This window comes from Mytilus galloprovincialis, chromosome 6 (genome assembly GCF_965363235.1).
Source record: "Mytilus galloprovincialis chromosome 6, xbMytGall1.hap1.1, whole genome shotgun sequence".
NCBI lineage: Eukaryota > Metazoa > Mollusca > Bivalvia > Mytilida > Mytilidae > Mytilus > Mytilus galloprovincialis.
The window spans coordinates 128,179-155,759 of NC_134843.1; the positions used below are offsets into that span (position 1 = coordinate 128,179).

At 37.6% G+C, this 27,581-nt stretch overlaps 1 protein-coding gene across 6 annotated transcripts in view; it reads left to right on the top strand.

The window, feature by feature from the left end:
- Positions 1-27,581, top strand: part of LOC143078644 (MAM and LDL-receptor class A domain-containing protein 1-like) — a 141,888-nt gene that overhangs the window by 84,990 nt on the left and 29,317 nt on the right. For 5 of the 6 annotated variants that reach the window (XM_076253491.1, XM_076253493.1, XM_076253494.1 and 2 more), the window contains 5 exons: positions 872-1,033; positions 3,204-3,292; positions 5,173-5,302; positions 5,712-5,887; positions 6,326-6,413. In XM_076253491.1, coding sequence (XP_076109606.1) covers positions 872-1,033; positions 3,204-3,292; positions 5,173-5,302; positions 5,712-5,887; positions 6,326-6,413 — 645 coding nt within the window. The remainder of the gene's footprint in view (positions 1-871; positions 1,034-3,203; positions 3,293-5,172; positions 5,303-5,711; positions 5,888-6,325; positions 6,414-27,581) is intronic. The other variant, XM_076253492.1, reaches the window with a different exon arrangement.

The window sequence follows — 27,581 nt, forward strand, 5'->3', positions numbered from 1 at the left end:
AGTCCTGTTTCTTGTCATGGCAACTCCTCTGAAACCACACAACAGAATTTCATGAAACCTTTTTAGATAAAAATGACATACTATGTATATCTGCATATCGACAGGAAATTACGATTCAATTTTTTTCTAGGAGGTACACGCCTTTGAACTTATTTGCTTCAATATACTACTGCAACAGTTTGTCATCACAACTCCTCTGAAACCACACAACAGAATTTCATGAAACTTTGTAGATAATAAGGACATACTACGTAGATGTGCATATCAACAGGAAATTATGATTAAATTTTTTTTCTAGGAGTTGCGCCCTTTGAACTTATTTGCCTCAATATACCTCCACTATAGTTTTCTAAAACCACACAACAGAATTCCGAATTTCATGAAACCTTTTTAGATAATAAGGACATACTATGCAGATGTGCATATCGAAATTATGATTCAATTTTTTTTTTTCATACAATTTTTTTTCTTAGTTATTTTATTTCTCCAGTGACAATGCGGGGACGTGGGGAATGTGAGCTCGCTCACTAAGCTTCTTTCATTAAATTTGAAATTGCATTGCATTTGCTTTGAAGCCTTTTTTTCACTATGATATCTTTATCAACATTAAAAGAATGATTTTTTTTTTTATTTATCATGGTTTTTGTCGATGGACAGATAAAATATGTGCAATTAGAGGCACATTTGAACTCTGTTCTTCTATTTGAATGAAAGTTATTGTATTACCTTCGCGATTGTGTTTTCAAATTTTACGAGCATGATAAGTATCTTATATTATTACTTTTGAACAAGATAAATAGAAATAAGTAATATTTTAAAAAGTTGTCTCAGTCTATTAAGAAGTCATGTTAAAAGGTCCATTATTTTACAGGCAACCCAGTTACATCTGGTCCAACTACCGCTGATACAGTTACAGCTGCACCAACTACTGCTTCACCAGCTACGCCTTCACGAACTACGCCTTCACCAACTAGTGCTGCACCAACTACAGCTGCACCAACTACCGCTTCACCAACTACGTCTCAACCAACAGGTATTTATTTTAATGTTTAATGGTTACATCTAATCTGTACATCTTAACCAACACTTTGTAGGGGTGAAAAGGGGGGTCGAATATTAATTAAACAGAAATTGTCTCAAAAATTGTAAAAATTAAAATCACATTTAAGTCTAAAATAACAAAATCGCAATAATAAATGCACACAATAATTTCTGAATTTACAGTATCTTATAAAATAAAGTGTCTTTTCTCTTATCACCATATAATTAAATCCTGATTTTTTTAATTCCAGATGATTAGACTTTTAAACTATTTTTGAATAGACTACTTTCATATTACCAACTTTTGACTCAAGAGTTTATAGTATTTAGACTGGTTACCTTCACTGTGGTTGGACATGCTGGTACAAAGTCATAATGCATATGGCACTCAGACATGTACATTTAAAGATGGTGCTTCATGTTTTTATACGACTGCAAAAAAAAATTTGCATTGTATAATGCTATCATGTTGTCTTCGTCGTCCGAAGACGCATTTAGTTTCCGGACAATAACTTTTGTTTTAGTGAATGGATCTTTATAAATTTTTACCAGATGGTTCAATTCTACCAAAGGAAGGTTGGGATTGATTTTTGGGGTTATGGTCCCAAATTGTTTTGGAATTAGGGGCCAAAAAGGGGCCCCAAAATAAGCAGTTTTGGAGTTTTCAAACAATAACTTGTACTTAAGTGTATGAATCTCTCTGAAATTGTACCACAAATTTCCATACCATATAGGGATAGTTAGTATTGATTTTGGGGTTATAGTCTAAATAGTTTAGGAATTAGGGGCAAAAAAGGGGCCAAAAATAAGCATTTGTGTAGTTTTAAAACAATAACTTGTGTTGTTGTGTATGAATCTCTGAAATTATACCACGAGTTTCAATACCATGAAGGGATAGTTAGTATTGACTTTGGGGAGTTATGGCTCAAAATGTTTTGGAATGAGGGGCAAAAAAAGTGAAAAACTAGGCTCTTCTGGTCAATGGACAATTAAATACAATTTTAAAGCAGTGCAAGGGAGGTAACTTAAAAACCTTTAACATGCAATTTTGGGTATGTATAGATTTACCTCCCTTACACTACTTGTAAATTATGTACAAAGAAATGTCAGTTTTTTTGCAAAAAAGGGTGGTGGTAGTAGTTTTCAATTTTTTTTCCCCCAAATTTCAAATTTTTGAAAAGTTTGAAGAAGAAATCTTAAATTGCAAAATATTGTGCCTTTGTTAGTCTTGTATTATTTTAATTTTAGTTTCTTGTGTACAATTTGGAAATTAGTATGGCGTTCATTATCACTGGACTAGTATATATTTGTTTAGGGCCCAGCTGAGGGAATTTCTCGCTACATTGAAGACCTGTTGGTGACCCTCTGCTGTTGTTTTTTATTTGGTCGGGTTGTTGTCTCTTTGACACATTCCCCATTTCCATTCTCAATTTTATTGTAAGATCTTGGCATTTGTTTTGTGTAAGAAACCCATATAATGTCAAAAATTTGATCACAATCCAAATTCAGAGCTGTATCAAGCTTGAATGCTTTGTCCATACTTGCCCCAACTGTTCAGGGTTTGACTTCTGCGGTCGTATACAGCTGCGCCCTGCGGAGCACCTGGTTCTGTTTATCTTTTCAGATGGCAACAAGACATGTACTTTTGAGGGTGGTGCTCTACGTTTTTCTCTTATCTTTTCAGATGGCACCTAGACATGTACTTTTGAGGGTGGTGCTGTATGTTTTTCTCGTATCTTTTCAGAAGGCACCTAGACATGTACTTTTGAGGGTGGTGCTGTATGTTTTTCTCTTATCTTTTCAGGTGGCACCTAGACATGTACTTTTGAGGGTGGTGCTGTATGTTTTTCTCTTATCTTTTCAGATGGCACTTAGACATGTACTTTTGAGGGTTATGCAGAATGTTTTTCTCTTATCTTTTCAGATGTCACCTAGACATGTACTTTTGAGGGTGGTGCTGTATGTTTTTCTCTTATCTTTTCAGAAGGCACCTAGACATGTACATTTGAGGGTGGTGCTGTATGTTTTTATCTTATTTTTTCAGAAGGCACCTAGACATGTACATTTGAGGGTGGTGTTCTACATTTTTCTCTATCTTTTCAGAAGGCATCTAGACATGTACATTTGAGGGTGGTGCTCTACGTTTTTCTCTATCTTTTCAGATGGTACCCAGACATGTACATTTGAAGATGGTGCTCCATGTTTTTTGGTTGAAGCTACAAATGATGATTTTGATTGGACTAGTAGAAGTGTAAGTCAAAGTAAAAAAAATGTATTCATGTAAAATCCAAAATATAGATTGTCATCAACACACAAACAAAGAACAATTTATTAGGGTGCTGCCAAAGGCGGTCCCCTATAGTGATCAGTCTGTCCGTCCGTCCATCCGTCCGTCCATCCGTCTATCCGTCCGTCCGTAACACTTTGTGTCCGCTCCATATCTAGAGAACCATTATGATTTCATACTTTATACTTTACATGTTTATTAATCACCACCAGAGGGCGTGTCATGATGTATGTACAACTTCCTAGGTCAAAGGTCAAGGTAAAAAAACTTTGGTTTCAGTTGACAACCCTGTGTCCTGTGGTGAAGATCGTGTCCGCTCTATATCTTGAGAACCGTTATGATTTCAAAGTTTATACTTGACATGTATATGAACCAACACCAGAGGGTGTGTCATAATTTATGAACGACTGCCTAGGGCAAAGTTCAAGGTCAAAAACTTTGGTTTCAGTTGACAACCCCATGTCCTATGGTAAAGATTGTGTCCACTCTATATCTTGAGAACCGTTATCATTTCAAAGTTTATACTTGACATGTATATAAACCAACCCCAAAGGGTGTGTCATAATTTATTTACAACTTCCTAGGTCAAAGGTCAAGGTCAAAAACTGATTTCAGTTGACAACCCCATGTCCTATGGTAAAGATCGTGTCCGCTCTATATCTTGAGAACCTTTATCATTTCAAAGTTTATACTTGACATGTTTATAAACCAACACCAAAGGGTGTGTCATAATTTATTTACAACTTCATAGGTCAAAGGTCAAGGTCAAAAACTTTGATTTCAGTTGACAAACCCATGTCCTATGGTAAAGATACAATTTTTTAATGCACATTATTCACAGCGGGGCCCACAGAGATGGCTCCCATCTCAATGATATCTAGTTGACATTGCAATATTTAATTTTACTTCCCACTGATAAATTAAAGCAATTTTTATCCTTTTGTGCTTACAACATTTTACACCACTGTCCCAGGTTAGGAGAGGGTAGGCCTGCTAAGGTTTTCAACCCCACCACATTCCTTACAACCTTTGTTTACACCACTGTCCCAGGTTAGGAGTTTGTTTACACCACTGTCCCAGGTTAGGAATTTGTTTACACCACTGTCCCAGGTTAGGAGTTTGTCTATACCACTGTCCCAGGTTAGGAGTTTGTCTACACCACTGTCCCAGGTTAGGAGTTTGTCTACACCACTGTCCTAGGTTAGGAGTTTGTTTACACCACTGTCCCAGGTTAGGAGTTTGTTTACACCACTGTCCCAGGTTAGGAGTTTGTTTACACTACTGTCCCAGGTTAGGAGAGGGTGGGCCTGCTAATGTTTTCAACCCCACCACATTCTGTATGTGCCGTTCCCGAGTCAGGAGCTTGTAGTTCAGTGGTTGTTGTTTGTTGCTGTGTAAAATGTTGTTTTTTTCCTTCATTATTTTGTACATAAATTAGGGCCTAAGTTTTCTTGTTTTAATTGTTCCACATCTACTTTTTTATAAGGGCTAGACGAGATTTCCCTTCAAAGCAGGTTTTAAAAAAAGAATAACAAGTAATAAATTTAATGCTTCTGAAGTGGTTTTCTGGATTTACTTCTTCAGGAACACTTAAAACTGAATATTTGAAAGCCAAGGATGTATAAGTACCCAAACAGTTGAAGAGTTATATGACCAAAATATACCTAAAAATAGCCCAATCCATCTAAGGCATCTTTGTCTGAGGGAGTTATAATGGGACAATTGTAGAAATGTTTGTTCTAAATTTTGACTGGTAGACTGAAAGAGTCATTAAAAAGGTATATACATATAGAAACATTCTTTAAAAATAATTTATAGTACTTTATTTATGTAATTATATATAGGGAAGCACTCCATCTGGAGGTACTGGACCACAATCAGCTGTAGAAGGCAGTAAATACAAGTATGTAGAAGTTTCTTCACCAAGAGCTAGCAATGATGTGGCTAGGTTGGAATCATCAACAAACTTAAATGGTAAAATATATATTATTTGTTTTAAGGAATTATCAATAAAACAATATTCTGTGATATAACTTAGTATAGAAATAAACTCATCATAGATACCTGGATTAAATTTTGTATTTACACAAGACACGCATTTCGTCTTCAAAAGACTCAGTGACACTCGAATTAAAAAAATAACGTACAAAGTTGAAGAGCATTGAGGACCAAAATTCCTTAAAGTTTTGACCAATGAGAATATGCTAGCCTTTCTGTAAAAACCAGTAAAATGTTTCATGAATAAAGAGAATATGCTACCCTTCATTAAAAACAGTATAAAATCAAAAAGATGAAGAAAAAATATTTGCTTATTTGATCTTTAAAAAAAGAATTTCAGCAATTTGTTATTAAATATAGAATATACTGTTGGTTTTTTTAACAGCAGGTGACTATTGTTTGACTTTTCAATATCACATGTTTGGTTTGGATACAATGGGAGATCTCAAAATATCAACCGGAGTTACAGCCCCTGAAAATGAAGTATTTATAGAATCTGGTAACCTTGGTGACCAGTGGAACAAGGGAATGGTTACAATTACTGGTGCTGCAGGAATGAAGGTTTGTTTGTATACAATTAGATGTCTTTATATAAATGATATAAGTTCTGGATGGGATTACAAAATAGAGAACAATATTTATAGAATAAAAAGTAAAAAAAATAATGAGTAGAGGCTGATGGGCTAAATAAAAATTTGGTATGGTTCACAGTGCTTAAAATTTAAATTAACCATTATGTCTTATTTAAAAACCTCTATAAAAAGAGAAAATCTGACGGGGCAGAAATATGTTGAATGTTGAGCCCTACCTATTGTGTTTTGTAAAACTGTTGAACCTCTTTTATTAATTGTTGAACTTCACTGAAAATAAATCAATTCACAAAAAATAGAATTTTTGGCTAAAATCAAATATCACTGACCATGAAATTTTTTCCTAGAATTGTTTATTTTACCAAGACCTAATAAAGTGATTTAATTTTACAAATGTTTTATCTTCCAGTTATTTATAGAAGCTAATAAAGTAACATCATGGAAAGGAGATATTGCTATAGATGATATACAACTAATGCCTGGAGTGTGTGCTGGTGGTATGTTAATTATAGTGGTTAGGGTTAGGGTTAGGGAGATATTGCTATAGATGATATACAACTAATGCCTGGAGCATGTGCTGGTGGTATGTTAATTATAGTGGTTAGGGTAAGGGTTAGGGAGATATTGCTATAGATGATATACAACTAATGCCTGGAGCATGTGCTGGTGGTATGTTAATTATTATGGTTAGGGTTAGGGAGATATTGCTATAGATGATATAAAACTAATGCCTGGAGTGTGTGCTGGTGGTATGTTAATTATTATGGTTAGGGTTAGGGAGATATTGCTATAGATGATATACAACTAATACCTGGAGTGTGTGCTGGTGGTATGTTAATTATAGTGGTTAGGGTTAGGGTTAGGGTTAGGGAGATATTGCTATAGATGATATACAACTAATGCCTGGAGCATGTGCTGGTGGTATGTTAATTATTATGGTTAGGGTTAGGGAGATATTGCTATAGATGATATACAACTAATACCTGGAGTGTGTGCTGGTGGTATGTTAATTATAGTGGTTAGGGTTAGGGTTAGGGTTAGGGAGATATTGCTATAGATGATATACAACTAATACCTGGAGTGTGTGCTGGTGGTATGTTAATTATAGTGGTTAGGGTTAGGGTTAGGGTTAGGGAGATATTGCCATAGATGATATACAACTAATGCCTGGAGTGTGTACTGGTGGTATGTTAATTATAGTGGTTAGGGTTAGGGTTAGGGTTAAGGAGATATTGCTATAGATGATATACAACTAATGCCTGGAGTGTGTGCTGGTGGTATGTTAATTATAGTGGTTAGGGTTAGGGTTAGGGAGATATTGCTATAGATGATATACAACTAATGCCTGGAGTGTGTGCTGGTGGTATGTTAATTATTGTGGTTAGGGTTAGGGAGATGTTGCTATAGATGATATACAACTAATGCCTGGAGCGTGTGCTGGTGGTATGTTAATTATAGTGGTTAGGGTTAGGGTTAGGGAGATATTGCTATAGATGATATACAACTAATGCCTGGAGCATGTGCTGGTGGTATGTTAATTATAGTGGTTAGGGTTAGGGTTAGGGAGATATTGCTATAGATGATATACAACTAATGCCTGGAGTGTGTGCTGGTGGTATGTTAATTATTGTGGTTAGGGTTAGGGTTAGGGAGATGTTGCTATAGATGATATACAACTAATGCCTGGAGCATGTGCTGGTGGTATGTTAATTATTATGGTTAGGGTTAGGGTTAGGGAGATATTGCTATAGATGATATAAAACTAATGCCTGGAGTGTGTGCTGGTGGTATGTTAATTATTGTGGTTAGGGTAAGGGTTGGGGAGATATTGCTATAGATGATATACAACTAATGCCTGGAGCATGTGCTGGTGGTATGTTAATTATTATGGTTAGGGTAAGGGTTAGGGAGATATTGCTATAGATGATATAAAACTAATGCCTGGAGTGTGTGCTGGTGGTATGTTAATTATAGTGGTTAGGGTTAGGGTTAGGGTTAGGGAGATATTGCTATAGATGATATACAACTAATACCTGGAGTGTGTGCTGGTGGTATGTTAATTATAGTGGTTAGGGTTAGGGTTAGGGTTAGGGAGATATTGCCATAGATGATATACAACTAATGCCTGGAGTGTGTACTGGTGGTATGTTAATTATAGTGGTTAGGGTTAGGGTTAGGGTTAAGGAGATATTGCTATAGATGATATACAACTAATGCCTGGAGTGTGTGCTGGTGGTATGTTAATTAATGTGGTTAGGATTAGGGTTAAGGAGATATTGCTACAGATGATATACAACTAATGCCTGGAGTGTGTGCTGGTGGTATGTTAATTATAGTGGTTAGGGTTAGGGTTAGGGTTAGGGAGATATTGCTATAGATGATATACAACTAATACCTGGAGTGTGTGCTGGTGGTATGTTAATTATAGTGGTTAGGGTTAGGGTTAGGGTTAGGGAGATATTGCTATAGATGATATACAACTAATACCTGGAGTGTGTGCTGGTGGTATGTTAATTATAGTGGTTAGGGTTAGGGTTAGGGTTAGGGAGATATTGCTATAGATGATATACAACTAATACCTGGAGTGTGTGCTGGTGGTATGTTAATTATAGTGGTTAGGGTTAGGGTTAGGGTTAGGGAGATATTGCTATAGATGATATACAACTAATGCCTGGAGTGTGTGCTGGTGGTATGTTAATTATAGTGGTTAGGGTTAGGGTTAGGGTTAGGGAGATATTGCTATAGATGATATACAACTAATACCTGGAGTGTGTGCTGGTGGTATGTTAATTATAGTGGTTAGGGTTAGGGTTAGGGTTAGGGAGATATTGCCATAGATGATATACAACTAATGCCTGGAGTGTGTACTGGTGGTATGTTAATTATAGTGGTTAGGGTTAGGGTTAGGGTTAAGGAGATATTGCTATAGATGATATACAACTAATGCCTGGAGTGTGTGCTGGTGGTATGTTAATTAATGTGGTTAGGATTAGGGTTAAGGAGATATTGCTATAGATGATATAAAACTAATGCCTGGAGCATGTGCTGGTGGTATGTTAATTATTGTGGTTAGGGTTAGGGTTAGGGAGATATTGCTATAGATGATATACAACTAATGCCTGGAGCATGTGCTGGTGGTATGTTAATTATTGTGGTTAGGGTAAGGGTTAGGGAGATATTGCTATAGATGATATACAACTAATGCCTGGAGTGTGTGCTGGTGGTATGTTAATTATAGTGGTTAGGGTTAGGGTTGGGGAGATATTGCTATAGATGATATACAACTAATGCCTGGAGTGTGTGCTGGTGGTATGTTAATTATAGTGGTTAGGGTTAGGGTTAGGGAGATATTGCTATAGATGATATACAACTAATGCCTGGAGCGTGTGCTGGTGGTATGTTAATTATAGTGGTTAGGGTTAGGGTTAGGGAGATATTGCTATAGATGATATAAAACTAATGCCTGGAGTGTGTGCTGGTGGTATGTTAATTATTATGGTTAGGGTTAGGGAGATATTGCTATAGATGATATACAACTAATGCCTGGAGTGTGTGCTGGTGGATGTTAATTATAGTGGTCAGGGTTAGGGTTAAGGAGATATTGCTATAGATGATATAAAACTAATGCCTGGAGTGTGTGCTGGTGGTATGTTAATTATAGTGGTTAGGGTTAGGGTTAGGGAGATATTGCTATAGATGATATACAACTAATGTCTGGAGCGTGTGCTGGTGGTATGTTAATTAATGTGGTTAGGGTTAGGGTTAGGGAGATATTGCTATAGATGATATTCAACTAATGCCTGGAGTGTGTGCTGGTGGTATGTTAATTATAGTGGTTAGGGTTAGGGTTGGGGAGATATTGCTATAGATGATATACAACTAATGCCTGGAGTGTGTGCTGGTGGTATGTTAATTATTGTGGTTAGGGTTAGGGTTAAGGAGATATTGCTATAGATGATATTCAACTAATGCCTGGAGCGTGTGCTGGTGGTATGTTAATTAATGTGGTTAGGGTTAAGGAGATATTGCTATAGATGATATACAACTAATGCCTGGAGCGTGTGCTGGTGGTATGTTAATTATTGTGGTTAGGGTTAGGGTTAAGGAGATATTGCTATAGATGATATTCAACTAATGCCTGGAGCGTGTGCTGGTGGTATGTTAATTAATGTGGTTAGGGTTAGGGAGATATTGCTATAGATGATATACAACTAATGCCTGGAGTGTGTGCTGGTGGTATGTTAATTATTATGGTTAGGGTTAGGGTTAAGGAGATATTGCTATAGATGATATACAACTAATGCCTGGAGCATGTGCTGGTGGTATGTTAATTATTGTGGTTAGGGTTAGGGTTAGGGAGATATTGCTATAGATGATATACAACTAATGCCTGGAGTGTGTGCTGGTGGTATGTTAATTATTATGGTTAGGGTTAGGGTTAAGGAGATATTGCTATAGATGATATAAAACTAATGCCTGTAGCGTGTGCTGGTGGTATGTTAATTAATGTGGTTAGGGTTAGGGTTAGGGAGATATTGCTATAGATGATATTCAACTAATGCCTGGAGTGTGTGCTGGTGGATGTTAATTATAGTGGTTAGGGTTAGGGTTAAGGAGATATTGCTATAAATGATATACAACTAATGCCTGGAGCGTGTGCTGGTGGTATGTTAATTATTGTGGTTAGGGTAAGGGTTAGGGAGATATTGCTATAGATGATATACAACTAATGCCTGGAGCATGTGCTGGTGGTATGTTAATTATTGTGGTTAGGGTAAGGGTTAGGGAGATATTGCTATAGATGATATACAACTAATGCCTGGAGTGTGTGCTGGTGGTATGTTAATTATTATGGTTAGGGTTAGGGTTAGGGAGATATTGCTATAGATGATATACAACTAATGCCTGGAGTGTGTGCTGGTGGTATGTTAATTATTGTGGTCAGGGTTAGGGTTAGGGAGATATTGCTATAGATGATATAAAACTAATGCCTGGAGTGTGTGCTGGTGGTATGTTAATTATTATGGTTAGGGTTAGGGAGATATTGCTATAGATGATATACAACTAATGCCTGGAGTGTGTGCTGGTGGATGTTAATTATAGTGGTCAGGGTTAGGGTTAAGGAGATATTGCTATAGATGATATAAAACTAATGCCTGGAGTGTGTGCTGGTGGTATGTTAATTATAGTGGTTAGGGTTAGGGTTAGGGAGATATTGCTATAGATGATATACAACTAATGTCTGGAGCGTGTGCTGGTGGTATGTTAATTAATGTGGTTAGGGTTAGGGTTAGGGAGATATTGCTATAGATGATATTCAACTAATGCCTGGAGTGTGTGCTGGTGGTATGTTAATTATAGTGGTTAGGGTTAGGGTTAGGGAGATATTGCTATAGATGATATACAACTAATGTCTGGAGCGTGTGCTGGTGGTATGTTAATTAATGTGGTTAGGGTTAGGGTTAGGGAGATATTGCTATAGATGATATTCAACTAATGCCTGGAGCATATGCTGGTGGTATGTTAATTATTGTGGTTAGGGTTAGGGTTAGGGAGATATTGCTATAGATGATATACAACTAATGCCTGGAGTGTGTGCTGGTGGTATGTTAATTATTGTGGTTAGGGTTAGGGTTAGGGAGATATTGCTATAGATGATATTCAACTAATGCCTGGAGCGTGTGCTGGTGGTATGTTAATTAATGTGGTTAGGGTTAGGGAGATATTGCTATAGATGATATACAACTAATGCCTGGAGTGTGTGCTGGTGGTATGTTAATTATTATGGTTAGGGTTAGGGTTAAGGAGATATTGCTATAGATGATATACAACTAATGCCTGGAGCATGTGCTGGTGGTATGTTAATTATTGTGGTTAGGGTTAGGGTTAGGGAGATATTGCTATAGATGATATACAACTAATGCCTGGAGTGTGTGCTGGTGGTATGTTAATTATTATGGTTAGGGTTAGGGTTAAGGAGATATTGCTATAGATGATATAAAACTAATGCCTGTAGCGTGTGCTGGTGGTATGTTAATTAATGTGGTTAGGGTTAGGGTTAGGGAGATATTGCTATAGATGATATTCAACTAATGCCTGGAGTGTGTGCTGGTGGATGTTAATTATAGTGGTTAGGGTTAGGGTTAAGGAGATATTGCTATAAATGATATACAACTAATGCCTGGAGCGTGTGCTGGTGGTATGTTAATTATTGTGGTTAGGGTAAGGGTTAGGGAGATATTGCTATAGATGATATACAACTAATGCCTGGAGCATGTGCTGGTGGTATGTTAATTATTGTGGTTAGGGTAAGGGTTAGGGAGATATTGCTATAGATGATATACAACTAATGCCTGGAGTGTGTGCTGGTGGTATGTTAATTATTATGGTTAGGGTTAGGGTTAGGGAGATATTGCTATAGATGATATACAACTAATGCCTGGAGTGTGTGCTGGTGGTATGTTAATTATTGTGGTCAGGGTTAGGGTTAGGGAGATATTGCTATAGATGATATACAACTAATGCCTGGAGTGTGTGCTGGTGGTATGTTAATTATTATGGTTAGGGTTAGGGTTAGGGAGATATTGCTATAGATGATATACAACTAATGCCTGGAGTGTGTGCTGGTGGTATGTTAATTATTGTGGTCAGGGTTAGGGTTAGGGAGATATTGCTATAGATGATATACAACTAATGCCTGGAGTGTGTGCTGGTGGTATGTTAATTATTGTGGTTAGGGTAAGGGTTAGGGAGATATTGCTATAGATGATATACAACTAATGCCTGGAGCATGTGCTGGTGGTATGTTAATTATTGTGGTTAGGGTAAGGGTTAGGGAGATATTGCTATAGATGATATACAACTAATGCCTGGAGTGTGTGCTGGTGGTATGTTAATTATTATGGTTAGGGTTAGGGTTAGGGAGATATTGCTATAGATGATATCAGGGCTTTCCATTGAAGCCGGTAGCCGACGGAAATCCGCCGCTTGCGGTAGATTCCAGTGCCGGCTACTTCACTGACAAAAATATAAATTCAAAAAGACAAAAATATCTTTTTCAAATGTTTACAGGCAGCCGAGAGACGTCTTGTCGCAAAGTCGCGGTCACGATAAACAAGGATGAAAATCAGTGTTTACCTTGGGCTAAATATAGTTCACATGAATTCAGGTCACTGATTGGTTGTCTATTTAAAGTCAGAATGCATAGTTTCTTTTCAAAGATAACAAGAGAGACGTTCCGGTGGTCATTGAATGATAACAATAGAGACGTTCCGATGGTCATTAACTCGTTGGCTTTTTTTTTGGGGGGGGGGGGGGTGGCTTTTAAAACGTGAAGACAATCAGATAGGATGACAATCTTATGTTATGGAATAATAGCAGTCAAATTAAAGAAAATATAGTAGATCATATTGTTCAGAATCTGGAAAACAGTATCTTTAAAAAAGTTTTGAAGTTCATTTTTCAAAACCCACGTGGTGTTCAGAGAATCAAGGTCAAAAACGAAACTAGAATATTGTCGACTCGACCTCAAATAAATAACATTTCCAAATGATTTATGTATCCGACTTATTGAACAGTATACAGAAAAAAGCGAAAATCAGAAGATATATCAATTTTCTGTCAATGCTTGAGAAACAATTGTATGATTTAAATACGCGTAACGGTCTTTATAGAGAAAAGGGGGGTCATTTGTTTACAAATGCACGTAGTTATGCAAAATAAATCGATCAAGATTTCTAACAAACCAAATTATTATATAAATAAAACTCCTATAAAAGTAAATGAATTTTAAGCATAAGGTAATAAAATAAAAAACTTATAACAAAAAAAAAAGAAATTTCTTTGAGATTTTTTTTCTTTTTTTTCTTTAATTTTATACATAAAAAAATGGTCATTTGAAAGATGAAATTAGGTCCCAGGAGATTGCGAGAATGCAGGATTATGCTCTATTTATGCCAGAGCTTCTGGGGGCCTTGAGCGTATAGCACCAAGCTTACAGCTTGGTGGGCGTCCGGCTTCGCCGAACGCATGTTACAGCCGGCTATTATTTGAATTGAGCCTTCTACTTCAATTTCAATGGAAAGCCCTGTGATATACAACTAATGCCTGGAGCGTGTGCTGGTGGTATGTTAATTATTATGGTTAGGGTAAGGGTTAGGGAGATATTGCTATAGATAATATACAACTAATGCCTGGAGCGTGTGCTGGTGGTATGTTAATTATTGTGGTTAGGGTAAGGGTTAGGGAGATATTGCTATAGATGATATACAACTAATGCCTGGAGTGTGTGCTGGTGGTATGTTAATTATTGTGGTTAGGGTAAGGGTTAGGGAGATATTGCTATAGATGATATACAACTAATGCCTGGAGCATGTGCTGGTGGTATGTTAATTATTATGGTTAGGGTTAGGGTTAGGGAGATATTGCTATAGATGATATAAAACTAATGCCTGGAGTGTGTGCTGGTGGTATGTTAATTATAGTGGTTAGGGTAAGGGTTAGGGAGATATTGCTATAGATAATATACAACTAATGCCTGGAGCGTGTGCTGGTGGTATGTTAATTATTGTGGTTAGGGTAAGGGTTAGGGAGATATTGCTATAGATGATATACAACTAATGCCTGGAGTGTGTGCTGGTGGTATGTTAATTATTGTGGTTAGGGTAAGGGTTAGGGAGATATTGCTATAGATGATATACAACTAATGCCTGGAGCATGTGCTGGTGGTATGTTAATTATTATGGTTAGGGTTAGGGTTAGGGAGATATTGCTATAGATGATATAAAACTAATGCCTGGCGTGTGTGCTGGTGGTATGTTAATTATTGTGGTTAGGGTTAGGGAGATATTGCTATAGATGATATACAACTAATGCCTGAAGTGTGTGCTGGTGGTATGTTAATAATTATGGTTAGGGTTAGGGTTAAGGAGATATTGCTATAGATGATATACAACTAATACCTGGAGTGTGTGCTGGTGGTATGTTAATTATTGTGGTTAGGGTTAGGGAGATATTGCTATAGATGATATACAACTAATGCCTGAAGTGTGTGCTGGTGGTATGTTAATATTGTGGTTAGGGTTAGGGAGATATTGCTATAGATGATATACAACTAATGCCTGGAGTGTGTGCTGGTGGTATGTTAATTAATGTGGTTAGGGTCAGGGTTAGGAAGATATTGCTATAGATAATATAAAACTAATGCCTGGAGTGTGTGCTGGTGGTATGTTAATTATAGGGGTTAGGGTTAGGGTTAGGGAGATATTGCTATAGATGATATACAACTAATGCCTGGAGTGTGTGCTGGTGGTATGTTAATTATAGTGGTTAGGGTTAGGGTTAGGGAGATATTGCTATAGATGATATACAACTAATGCCTGGAGTGTGTGCTGGTGGTATGTTAATTATTGTGGTTAGGGTTAGGGTTGGGGAGATATTGCTATAGATGATATACAACTAATGCCTGGAGCGTGTGCTGGTGGTATGTTAATTATAGTGGTTAGGGTTAGGGTTAGGGAGATATTGCTATAGATGATATACAACTAATGCCTGGAGTGTGTGCTGGTGGTATGTTAATTATAGTGGTTAGGGTTAGGGTTGGGGAGATATTGCTATAGATGATATACAACTAATGCCTGGAGCGTGTGCTGGTGGTATGTTAATTATTATGGTTAGGGTAAGGGTTGGGGAGATATTGCTATATATGATATACAACTAATGCCTGGAGTGTGTGCTGGTGGTATGTTAATTATTGTGGTTAGGGTTAGGGAGATATTGCTATAGATGATATACAACTAATGCCTGGAGCGTGTGTTGGTGGTATGTTAATTATAGTGGTTAGGGTTAGGGTTAGGGAGATATTGCTATAGATGATATACAACTAATGCCTGAAGTGTGTGCTGGTGGTATGTTAATTATTGTGGTTAGGGTTAGGGAGATATTGCTATAGATGATATACAACTAATGCCTGAAGTGTGTGCTGGTGGTATGTTAATATTGTGGTTAGGGTTAGGGTTAAGGAGATATTGCTATAGATGATATACAACTAATACCTGGAGTGTGTGCTGGTGGTATGTTAATTATTGTGGTTAGGGTTAGGGTTAGGGAGATATTGCTATAGATGATATACAACTAATGCCTGGAGTGTGTGCTGGTGGTATGTTAATTAATGTGGTTAGGGTCAGGGTTAGGAAGATATTGCTATAGATGATATACAACTAATGCCTGGAGTGTGTGCTGGTGGTATGTTAATTATTATGGTTAGGGTAAGGGTTAGGGAGATATTGCTATAGATAATATACAACTAATGCCTGGAGCATGTGCTGGTGGTATGTTAATTATTGTGGTTAGGGTAAGGGTTAGGGAGATATTGCTATAGATAATATACAACTAATGCCTGGAGCATGTGCTGGTGGTATGTTAATTATTATGGTTAGGGTAAGGGTTAGGGAGATATTGCTATAGATAATATACAACTAATGCCTGGAGCATGTGCTGGTGGTATGTTAATTATTGTGGTTAGGGTAAGGGTTAGGGAGATATTGCTATAGATAATATACAACTAATGCCTGGAGCATGTGCTGGTGGTATGTTAATTATAGTGGTTAGGGTTAGGGTTAGGGAGATATTGCTATAGATAATATACAACTAATGCCTGGAGCATGTGCTGGTGGTATGTTAATTATAGGGGTTAGGGTTAGGGTTAGGGAGATATTGCTATAGATGATATACAACTAATGTCTGGCGTGTGTGCTGGTGGTATGTTAATTATTGTGGTTAGGGTTAGGGTTAAGGAGATATTGCTATAGATGATATACAACTAATGCCTGGAGTGTGTGCTGGTGGTATGTTAATTATTGTGGTTAGGGTTAGGGTTAGGGAGATATTGCTATAGATGACATACAACTAATACCTGGAGTGTGTGCTGGTGGTATGTTAATTATAGTGGTTAGGGTTAGGGAGATATTGCTATAGATGATATACAACTAATGCCTGGAGTGTGTGCTGGTGGTATGTTAATTATTGTGGTTAGGGTTAGGGTTAGGGAGATATTGCTATAGATGATATACAACTAATGCCTGGAGCGTGTGCTGGTGGTATGTTAATTATTATGGTTAGGGTAAGGGTTGGGGAGATATTGCTATATATGATATACAACTAATGCCTGGAGTGTGTGCTGGTGGTATGTTAATTATAGTGGTTAGGGTTAGGGTTAGGGAGATATTGCTATAGATGATATACAACTAATGCCTGGAGTGTGTGCTGGTGGTATGTTAATTATTGTGGTTAGGGTTAGGGTTAGGGAGATGTTGCTATAGATGATATACAACTAATGCCTGGAGCATGTGCTGGTGGTATGTTAATTATTATGGTTAGGGTTAGGGTTAGGGAGATATTGCTATAGATGATATAAAACTAATGCCTGGAGTGTGTGCTGGTGGTATGTTAATTATTGTGGTTAGGGTAAGGGTTGGGGAGATATTGCTATAGATGATATACAACTAATGCCTGGAGCATGTGCTGGTGGTATGTTAATTATTATGGTTAGGGTAAGGGTTAGGGAGATATTGCTATAGATGATATAAAACTAATGCCTGGAGTGTGTGCTGGTGGTATGTTAATTATAGTGGTTAGGGTTAGGGTTAGGGTTAGGGAGATATTGCTATAGATGATATACAACTAATACCTGGAGTGTGTGCTGGTGGTATGTTAATTATAGTGGTTAGGGTTAGGGTTAGGGTTAGGGAGATATTGCCATAGATGATATACAACTAATGCCTGGAGTGTGTACTGGTGGTATGTTAATTATAGTGGTTAGGGTTAGGGTTAGGGTTAAGGAGATATTGCTATAGATGATATACAACTAATGCCTGGAGTGTGTGCTGGTGGTATGTTAATTATAGTGGTTAGGGTTAGGGTTAGGGAGATATTGCGATAGATGATATACAACTAATGCCTGGAGTGTGTGCTGGTGGTATGTTAATTATTGTGGTTAGGGTTAGGGTTAGGGAGATGTTGCTATAGATGATATACAACTAATGCCTGGAGCGTGTGCTGGTGGTATGTTAATTATAGTGGTTAGGGTTAGGGTTAGGGAGATATTGCTATAGATGATATACAACTAATGCCTGGAGCATGTGCTGGTGGTATGTTAATTATAGTGGTTAGGGTTAGGGTTAGGGAGATATTGCTATAGATGATATACAACTAATGCCTGGAGTGTGTGCTGGTGGTATGTTAATTATTGTGGTTAGGGTTAGGGTTAGGGAGATGTTCCTATAGATGATATACAACTAATGCCTGGAGCATGTGCTGGTGGTATGTTAATTATTATGGTTAGGGTTAGGGTTAGGGAGATATTGCTATAGATGATATAAAACTAATGCCTGGAGTGTGTGCTGGTGGTATGTTAATTATTGTGGTTAGGGTAAGGGTTGGGGAGATATTGCTATAGATGATATACAACTAATGCCTGGAGCATGTGCTGGTGGTATGTTAATTATTATGGTTAGGGTAAGGGTTAGGGAGATATTGCTATAGATGATATAAAACTAATGCCTGGAGTGTGTGCTGGTGGTATGTTAATTATAGTGGTTAGGGTTAGGGTTAGGGTTAGGGAGATATTGCTATAGATGATATACAACTAATACCTGGAGTGTGTGCTGGTGGTATGTTAATTATAGTGGTTAGGGTTAGGGTTAGGGTTAGGGAGATATTGCCATAGATGATATACAACTAATGCCTGGAGTGTGTACTGGTGTTATGTTTATTATAGTGGTTAGGGTTAGGGTTAGGGTTAAGGAGATATTGCTATAGATGATATACAACTAATGCCTGGAGTGTGTGCTGGTGGTATGTTAATTAATGTGGTTAGGATTAGGGTTAGGGAGATATTGCTATAGATAATATACAACTAATGCCTGGAGTGTGTGCTGGTGGTATGTTAATTAATGTGGTTAGGGTAAGGGTTAGGGAGATATTGCTATAGATGATATAAAACTAATGCCTGGAGCGTGTGCTGGTGGTATGTTAATTAATGTGGTTAGGATTAGGGTTAGGGAGATATTGCTATAGATGATATAAAACTAATGCCTGGAGCATGTGCTGGTGGTATGTTAATTATTGTGGTTAGGGTTAGGGTTAGGGAGATATTGCTATAGATGATATACAACTAATGCCTGGAGCATGTGCTGGTGGTATGTTAATTATTGTGGTTAGGGTAAGGGTTAGGGAGATATTGCTATAGATGATATACAACTAATGCCTGGAGTGTGTGCTGGTGGTATGTTAATTATAGTGGTTAGGGTTAGGGTTGGGGAGATATTGCTATAGATGATATACAACTAATGCCTGGAGTGTGTGCTGGTGGTATGTTAATTATAGTGGTTAGGGTTAGGGTTAGGGAGATATTGCTATAGATGATATACAACTAATGCCTGGAGCGTGTGCTGGTGGTATGTTAATTATAGTGGTTAGGGTTAGGGTTAGGGAGATATTGCTATAGATGATATAAAACTAATGCCTGGAGTGTGTGCTGGTGGTATGTTAATTATTATGGTTAGGGATAGGGAGATATTGCTATAGATGATATACAACTAATGCCTGGAGTGTGTGCTGGTGGATGTTAATTATAGTGGTCAGGGTTAGGGTTAAGGAGATATTGCTATAGATGATATAAAACTAATGCCTGGAGTGTGTGCTGGTGGTATGTTAATTATAGTGGTTAGGGTTAGGGTTAGGGAGATATTGCTATAGATGATATACAACTAATGCCTGGAGTGTGTGCTGGTGGTATGTTAATTATAGTGGTTAGGGTTAGGGTTAGGGAGATATTGCTATAGATGATATACAACTAATGCCTGGAGTGTGTGCTGGTGGTATGTTAATTATTGTGGTTAGGGTTAGGGTTAGGGAGATATTGCTATAGATGATATACAACTAATGTCTGGAGCGTGTGCTGGTGGTATGTTAATTAATGTGGTTAGGGTTAGGGTTAGGGAGATATTGCTATAGATGATATTCAACTAATGCCTGGAGTGTGTGCTGGTGGTATGTTAATTATAGTGGTTAGGGTTAGGGTTAGGGAGATATTGCTATAGATGATATTCAACTAATGCCTGGAGCGTGTGCTGGTGGTATGTTAATTAATGTGGTTAGGGTTAGGGAGATATTGCTATAGATGATATACAACTAATGCCTGGAGTGTGTGCTGGTGGTATGTTAATTATTATGGTTAGGGTTAGGGTTAAGGAGATATTGCTATAGATGATATACAACTAATGCCTGGAGCATGTGCTGGTGGTATGTTAATTATTGTGGTTAGGGTTAGGGTTAGGGAGATATTGCTATAGATGATATACAACTAATGCCTGGAGTGTGTGCTGGTGGTATGTTAATTATTATGGTTAGGGTTAGGGTTAAGGAGATATTGCTATAGATGATATAAAACTAATGCCTGTAGCGTGTGCTGGTGGTATGTTAATTAATGTGGTTAGGGTTAGGGTTAGGGAGATATTGCTATAGATGATATTCAACTAATGCCTGGAGTGTGTGCTGGTGGATGTTAATTATAGTGGTTAGGGTTAGGGTTAAGGAGATATTGCTATAAATGATATACAACTAATGCCTGGAGCGTGTGCTGGTGGTATGTTAATTATTGTGGTTAGGGTAAGGGTTAGGGAGATATTGCTATAGATGATATACAACTAATGCCTGGAGCATGTGCTGGTGGTATGTTAATTATTGTGGTTAGGGTAAGGGTTAGGGAGATATTGCTATAGATGATATACAACTAATGCCTGGAGTGTGTGCTGGTGGTATGTTAATTATTATGGTTAGGGTTAGGGTTAGGGAGATATTGCTATAGATGATATACAACTAATGCCTGGAGTGTGTGCTGGTGGTATGTTAATTATTGTGGTCAGGGTTAGGGTTAGGGAGATATTGCTATAGATGATATACAACTAATGCCTGGAGTGTGTGCTGGTGGTATGTTAATTATTATGGTTAGGGTTAGGGTTAGGGAGATATTGCTATAGATGATATACAACTAATGCCTGGAGTGTGTGCTGGTGGTATGTTAATTATTGTGGTCAGGGTTAGGGTTAGGGAGATATTGCTATAGATGATATAAAACTAATGCCTGGAGTGTGTGCTGGTGGTATGTTAATTATTATGGTTAGGGTTAGGGAGATATTGCTATAGATGATATACAACTAATGCCTGGAGTGTGTGCTGGTGGATGTTAATTATAGTGGTCAGGGTTAGGGTTAAGGAGATATTGCTATAGATGATATAAAACTAATGCCTGGAGTGTGTGCTGGTGGTATGTTAATTATAGTGGTTAGGGTTAGGGTTAGGGAGATATTGCTATAGATGATATACAACTAATGTCTGGAGCGTGTGCTGGTGGTATGTTAATTAATGTGGTTAGGGTTAGGGTTAGGGAGATATTGCTATAGATGATATTCAACTAATGCCTGGAGTGTGTGCTGGTGGTATGTTAATTATAGTGGTTAGGGTTAGGGTTGGGGAGATATTGCTATAGATGATATACAACTAATGCCTGGAGTGTGTGCTGGTGGTATGTTAATTATTGTGGTTAGGGTTAGGGTTAAGGAGATATTGCTATAGATGATATTCAACTAATGCCTGGAGCGTGTGCTGGTGGTATGTTAATTAATGTGGTTAGGGTTAAGGAGATATTGCTATAAATGATATACAACTAATGCCTGGAGTGTGTGCTGGTGGTATGTTAATTATAGTGGTTAGGGTTAGGGTTAGGGAGATATTGCTATAGATGATATTCAACTAATGCCTGGAGCGTGTGCTGGTGGTATGTTAATTAATGTGGTTAGGGTTAGGGAGATATTGCTATAGATGATATACAACTAATGCCTGGAGTGTGTGCTGGTGGTATGTTAATTATTATGGTTAGGGTTAGGGTTAAGGAGATATTGCTATAGATGATATACAACTAATGCCTGGAGCATGTGCTGGTGGTATGTTAATTATTGTGGTTAGGGTTAGGGTTAGGGAGATATTGCTATAGATGATATACAACTAATGCCTGGAGTGTGTGCTGGTGGTATGTTAATTATTATGGTTAGGGTTAGGGTTAAGGAGATATTGCTATAGATGATATAAAACTAATGCCTGTAGCGTGTGCTGGTGGTATGTTAATTAATGTGGTTAGGGTTAGGGTTAGGGAGATATTGCTATAGATGATATTCAACTAATGCCTGGAGTGTGTGCTGGTGGATGTTAATTATAGTGGTTAGGGTTAGGGTTAAGGAGATATTGCTATAAATGATATACAACTAATGCCTGGAGCGTGTGCTGGTGGTATGTTAATTATTGTGGTTAGGGTAAGGGTTAGGGAGATATTGCTATAGATGATATACAACTAATGCCTGGAGCATGTGCTGGTGGTATGTTAATTATTGTGGTTAGGGTAAGGGTTAGGGAGATATTGCTATAGATGATATACAACTAATGCCTGGAGTGTGTGCTGGTGGTATGTTAATTATTATGGTTAGGGTTAGGGTTAGGGAGATATTGCTATAGATGATATACAACTAATGCCTGGAGTGTGTGCTGGTGGTATGTTAATTATTGTGGTCAGGGTTAGGGTTAGGGAGATATTGCTATAGATGATATACAACTAATGCCTGGAGTGTGTGCTGGTGGTATGTTAATTATTATGGTTAGGGTTAGGGTTAGGGAGATATTGCTATAGATGATATCAGGGCTTTCCATTGAAGCCGGTAGCCGACGGAAATCCGCCGCTTGCGGTAGATTCCAGTGCCGGCTACTTCACTGACAAAAATATAAATTCAAAAAGACAAAAATATCTTTTTCAAATGTTTACAGGCAGCCGAGAGACGTCTTGTCGCAAAGTCGCGGTCACGATAAACAAGGATGAAAATCAGTGTTTACCTTGGGCTAAATATAGTTCACATGAATTCAGGTCACTGATTGGTTGTCTATTTAAAGTCAGAATGCATAGTTTCTTTTCAAAGATAACAAGAGAGACGTTCCGGTGGTCATTGAATGATAACAATAGAGACGTTCCGATGGTCATTAACTCGTTGGCTTTTTTTTTGGGGGGGGGGGGGGGGGGGTGGCTTTTAAAACGTGAAGACAATCAGATAGGATGACAATCTTATGTTATGGAATAATAGCAGTCAAATTAAAGAAAATATAGTAGATCATATTGTTCAGAATCTGGAAAACAGTATCTTTAAAAAAGTTTTGAAGTTCATTTTTCAAAACCCACGTGGTGTTCAGAGAATCAAGGTCAAAAACGAAACTAGAATATTGTCGACTCGACCTCAAATAAATAACATTTCCAAATGATTTATTTATCCGACTTATTGAACAGTATACAGAAAAAAGCGAAAATCAGAAGATATATCAATTTTCTGTCAATGCTTGAGAAACAATTGTATGATTTAAATACGCGTAACGGTCTTTATAGAGAAAAGGGGGGTCATTTGTTTACAAATGCACGTAGTTATGCAAAATAAATCGATCAAGATTTCTAACAAACCAAATTATTATATAAATAAAACTCCTATAAAAGTAAATGAATTTTAAGCATAAGGTAATAAAATAAAAAACTTATAACAAAAAAAAAAGAAATTTCTTTGAGATTTTTTTTCTTTTTTTTCTTTAATTTTATACATAAAAAAATGGTCATTTGAAAGATGAAATTAGGTCCCAGGAGATTGCGAGAATGCAGGATTATGCTCTATTTATGCCAGAGCTTCTGGGGGCCTTGAGCGTATAGCACCAAGCTTACAGCTTGGTGGGCGTCCGGCTTCGCCGAACGCATGTTACAGCCGGCTATTATTTGAATTGAGCCTTCTACTTCAATTTCAATGGAAAGCCCTGTGATATACAACTAATGCCTGGAGCGTGTGCTGGTGGTATGTTAATTATTATGGTTAGGGTAAGGGTTAGGGAGATATTGCTATAGATAATATACAACTAATGCCTGGAGCGTGTGCTGGTGGTATGTTAATTATTGTGGTTAGGGTAAGGGTTAGGGAGATATTGCTATAGATGATATACAACTAATGCCTGGAGTGTGTGCAGGTGGTATGTTAATTATTGTGGTTAGGGTAAGGGTTAGGGAGATATTGCTATAGATGATATACAACTAATGCCTGGAGCATGTGCTGGTGGTATGTTAATTATTATGGTTAGGGTTAGGGTTAGGGAGATATTGCTATAGATGATATAAAACTAATGCCTGGAGTGTGTGCTGGTGGTATGTTAATTATAGTGGTTAGGGTAAGGGTTAGGGAGATATTGCTATAGATAATATACAACTAATGCCTGGAGCGTGTGCTGGTGGTATGTTAATTATTGTGGTTAGGGTAAGGGTTAGGGAGATATTGCTATAGATGATATACAACTAATGCCTGGAGCATGTGCTGGTGGTATGTTAATTATTATGGTTAGGGTTAGGGTTAGGGAGATATTGCTATAGATGATATAAAACTAATGCCTGGAGTGTGTGCTGGTGGTATGTTAATTATTGTGGTTAGGGTAAGGGTTAGGGAGATATTGCTATAGATGATATACAACTAATGCCTGGAGCATGTGCTGGTGGTATGTTAATTATTATGGTTAGGGTTAGGGTTAGGGAGATATTGCTATAGATGATATAAAACTAATGCCTGGCGTGTGTGCTGGTGGTATGTTAATTATTGTGGTTAGGGTTAGGGAGATATTGCTATAGATGATATACAACTAATGCCTGAAGTGTGTGCTGGTGGTATGTTAATAATTATGGTTAGGGTTAGGGTTAAGGAGATATTGCTATAGATGATATACAACTAATACCTGGAGTGTGTGCTGGTGGTATGTTAATTATTGTGGTTAGGGTTAGGGAGATATTGCTATAGATGATATACAACTAATGCCTGAAGTGTGTGCTGGTGGTATGTTAATATTGTGGTTAGGGTTAGGGAGATATTGCTATAGATGATATACAACTAATGCCTGGAGTGTGTGCTGGTGGTATGTTAATTAATGTGGTTAGGGTCAGGGTTAGGAAGATATTGCTATAGATAATATAAAACTAATGCCTGGAGTGTGTGCTGGTGGTATGTTAATTATAGGGGTTAGGGTTAGGGAGATATTGCTATAGATGATATACTGTAAATTCAGAAATTATTGCGTGCATTTATTATTGCGATTTTGTCATTTTAGACTTAAATGTGATTTTAATTTTTACGATTTTGAAAAAAATCCTGTTAAATTCATATAAAATATTTCTAAATGCGAGTTCAGATTATTGCGTTTACAACTCAGTCGCATTTTTCGCAATAATAAAAACCTCGCATTAATTTCTGAATTTACAGTACAACTAATGTCTGGCGTGTGTGCTGGTGGTATGTTAATTATTGTGGTTAGGGTTAGGGTTAGGGAGATATTGCTATAGATGATATACAACTAATGCCTGGAGTGTGTGCTGGTGGTATGTTAATTATTGTGGTTAGGGTTAGGGTTAGGGAGATATTGCTATAGATGATATAAAACTAATGCCTCGAGTGTGTGCTGGTGGTATGTTAATTATAGTGGTTAGGGTTAGGGTTAGGGAGATATTGCTATAGATGATATACAACTAATGCCTGGAGTGTGTGCTGGTGGTATGTTAATTATTGTGGTTAGGGTTAGGGTTGGGGAGATATTGCTATAGATGATATACAACTAATGCCTGGAGCGTGTGCTGGTGGTATGTTAATTATAGTGGTTAGGGTTAGGGTTAGGGAGATATTGCTATAGATGATATACAACTAATGCCTGGAGTGTGTGCTGGTGGTATGTTAATTATAGTGGTTAGGGTTAGGGTTGGGGAGATATTGCTATAGATGATATACAACTAATGCCTGGAGCGTGTGCTGGTGGTATGTTAATTATTATGGTTAGGGTAAGGGTTGGGGAGATATTGCTATATATGATATACAACTAATGCCTGGAGTGTGTGCTGGTGGTATGTTAATTATTGTGGTTAGGGTTAGGGAGATATTGCTATAGATGATATACAACTAATGCCTGAAGTGTGTGCTGGTGGTATGTTAATTATTGTGGTTAGGGTTAGGGAGATATTGCTATAGATGATATACAACTAATGCCTGAAGTGTGTGCTGGTGGTATGTTAATATTGTGGTTAGGGTTAGGGTTAAGGAGATATTGCTATAGATGATATACAACTAATACCTGGAGTGTGTGCTGGTGGTATGTTAATTATTGTGGTTAGGGTTAGGGTTAGGGAGATATTGCTATAGATGATATACAACTAATGCCTGGAGTGTGTGCTGGTGGTATGTTAATTAATGTGGTTAGGGTCAGGGTTAGGAAGATATTGCTATAGATGATATACAACTAATGCCTGGAGTGTGTGCTGGTGGTATGTTAATTATTATGGTTAGGGTAAGGGTTAGGGAGATATTGCTATAGATAATATACAACTAATGCCTGGAGCATGTGCTGGTGGTATGTTAATTATTGTGGTTAGGGTAAGGGTTAGGGAGATATTGCTATAGATAATATACAACTAATGCCTGGAGCATGTGCTGGTGGTATGTTAATTATTATGGTTAGGGTAAGGGTTAGGGAGATATTGCTATAGATAATATACAACTAATGCCTGGAGCATGTGCTGGTGGTATGTTAATTATTGTGGTTAGGGTAAGGGTTAGGGAGATATTGCTATAGATAATATACAACTAATGCCTGGAGCATGTGCTGGTGGTATGTTAATTATAGTGGTTAGGGTTAGGGTTAGGGAGATATTGCTATTATAGATAATATACAACTAATGCCTGGAGCATGTGCTGGTGGTATGTTAATTATAGGGGTTAGGGTTAGGGTTAGGGAGATATTGCTATAGATGATATACAACTAATGTCTGGCGTGTGTGCTGGTGGTATGTTAATTATTGTGGTTAGGGTTAGGGTTAAGGAGATATTGCTATAGATGATATACAACTAATGCCTGGAGTGTGTGCTGGTGGTATGTTAATTATTGTGGTTAGGGTTAGGGTTAGGGAGATATTGCTATAGATGACATACAACTAATACCTGGAGTGTGTGCTGGTGGTATGTTAATTATAGTGGTTAGGGTTAGGGAGATATTGCTATAGATGATATACAACTAATGCCTGGAGTGTGTGCTGGTGGTATGTTAATTATTGTGGTTAGGGTTAGGGTTAGGGAGATATTGCTATAGATGATATACAACTAATGCCTGGAGCGTGTGCTGGTGGTATGTTAATTATTATGGTTAGGGTAAGGGTTGGGGAGATATTGCTATATATGATATACAACTAATGCCTGGAGTGTGTGCTGGTGGTATGTTAATTATAGTGGTTAGGGTTAGGGTTAGGGAGATATTGCTATAGATGATATACAACTAATGCCTGGAGCATGTGCTGGTGGTATGTTAATTATAGTGGTTAGGGTTAGGGTTAGGGAGATATTGCTATAGATGATATACAACTAATGCCTGGAGTGTGTGCTGGTGGTATGTTAATTATTGTGGTTAGGGTTAGGGTTAGGGAGATGTTGCTATAGATGATATACAACTAATGCCTGGAGCATGTGCTGGTGGTATGTTAATTATTATGGTTAGGGTTAGGGTTAGGGAGATAT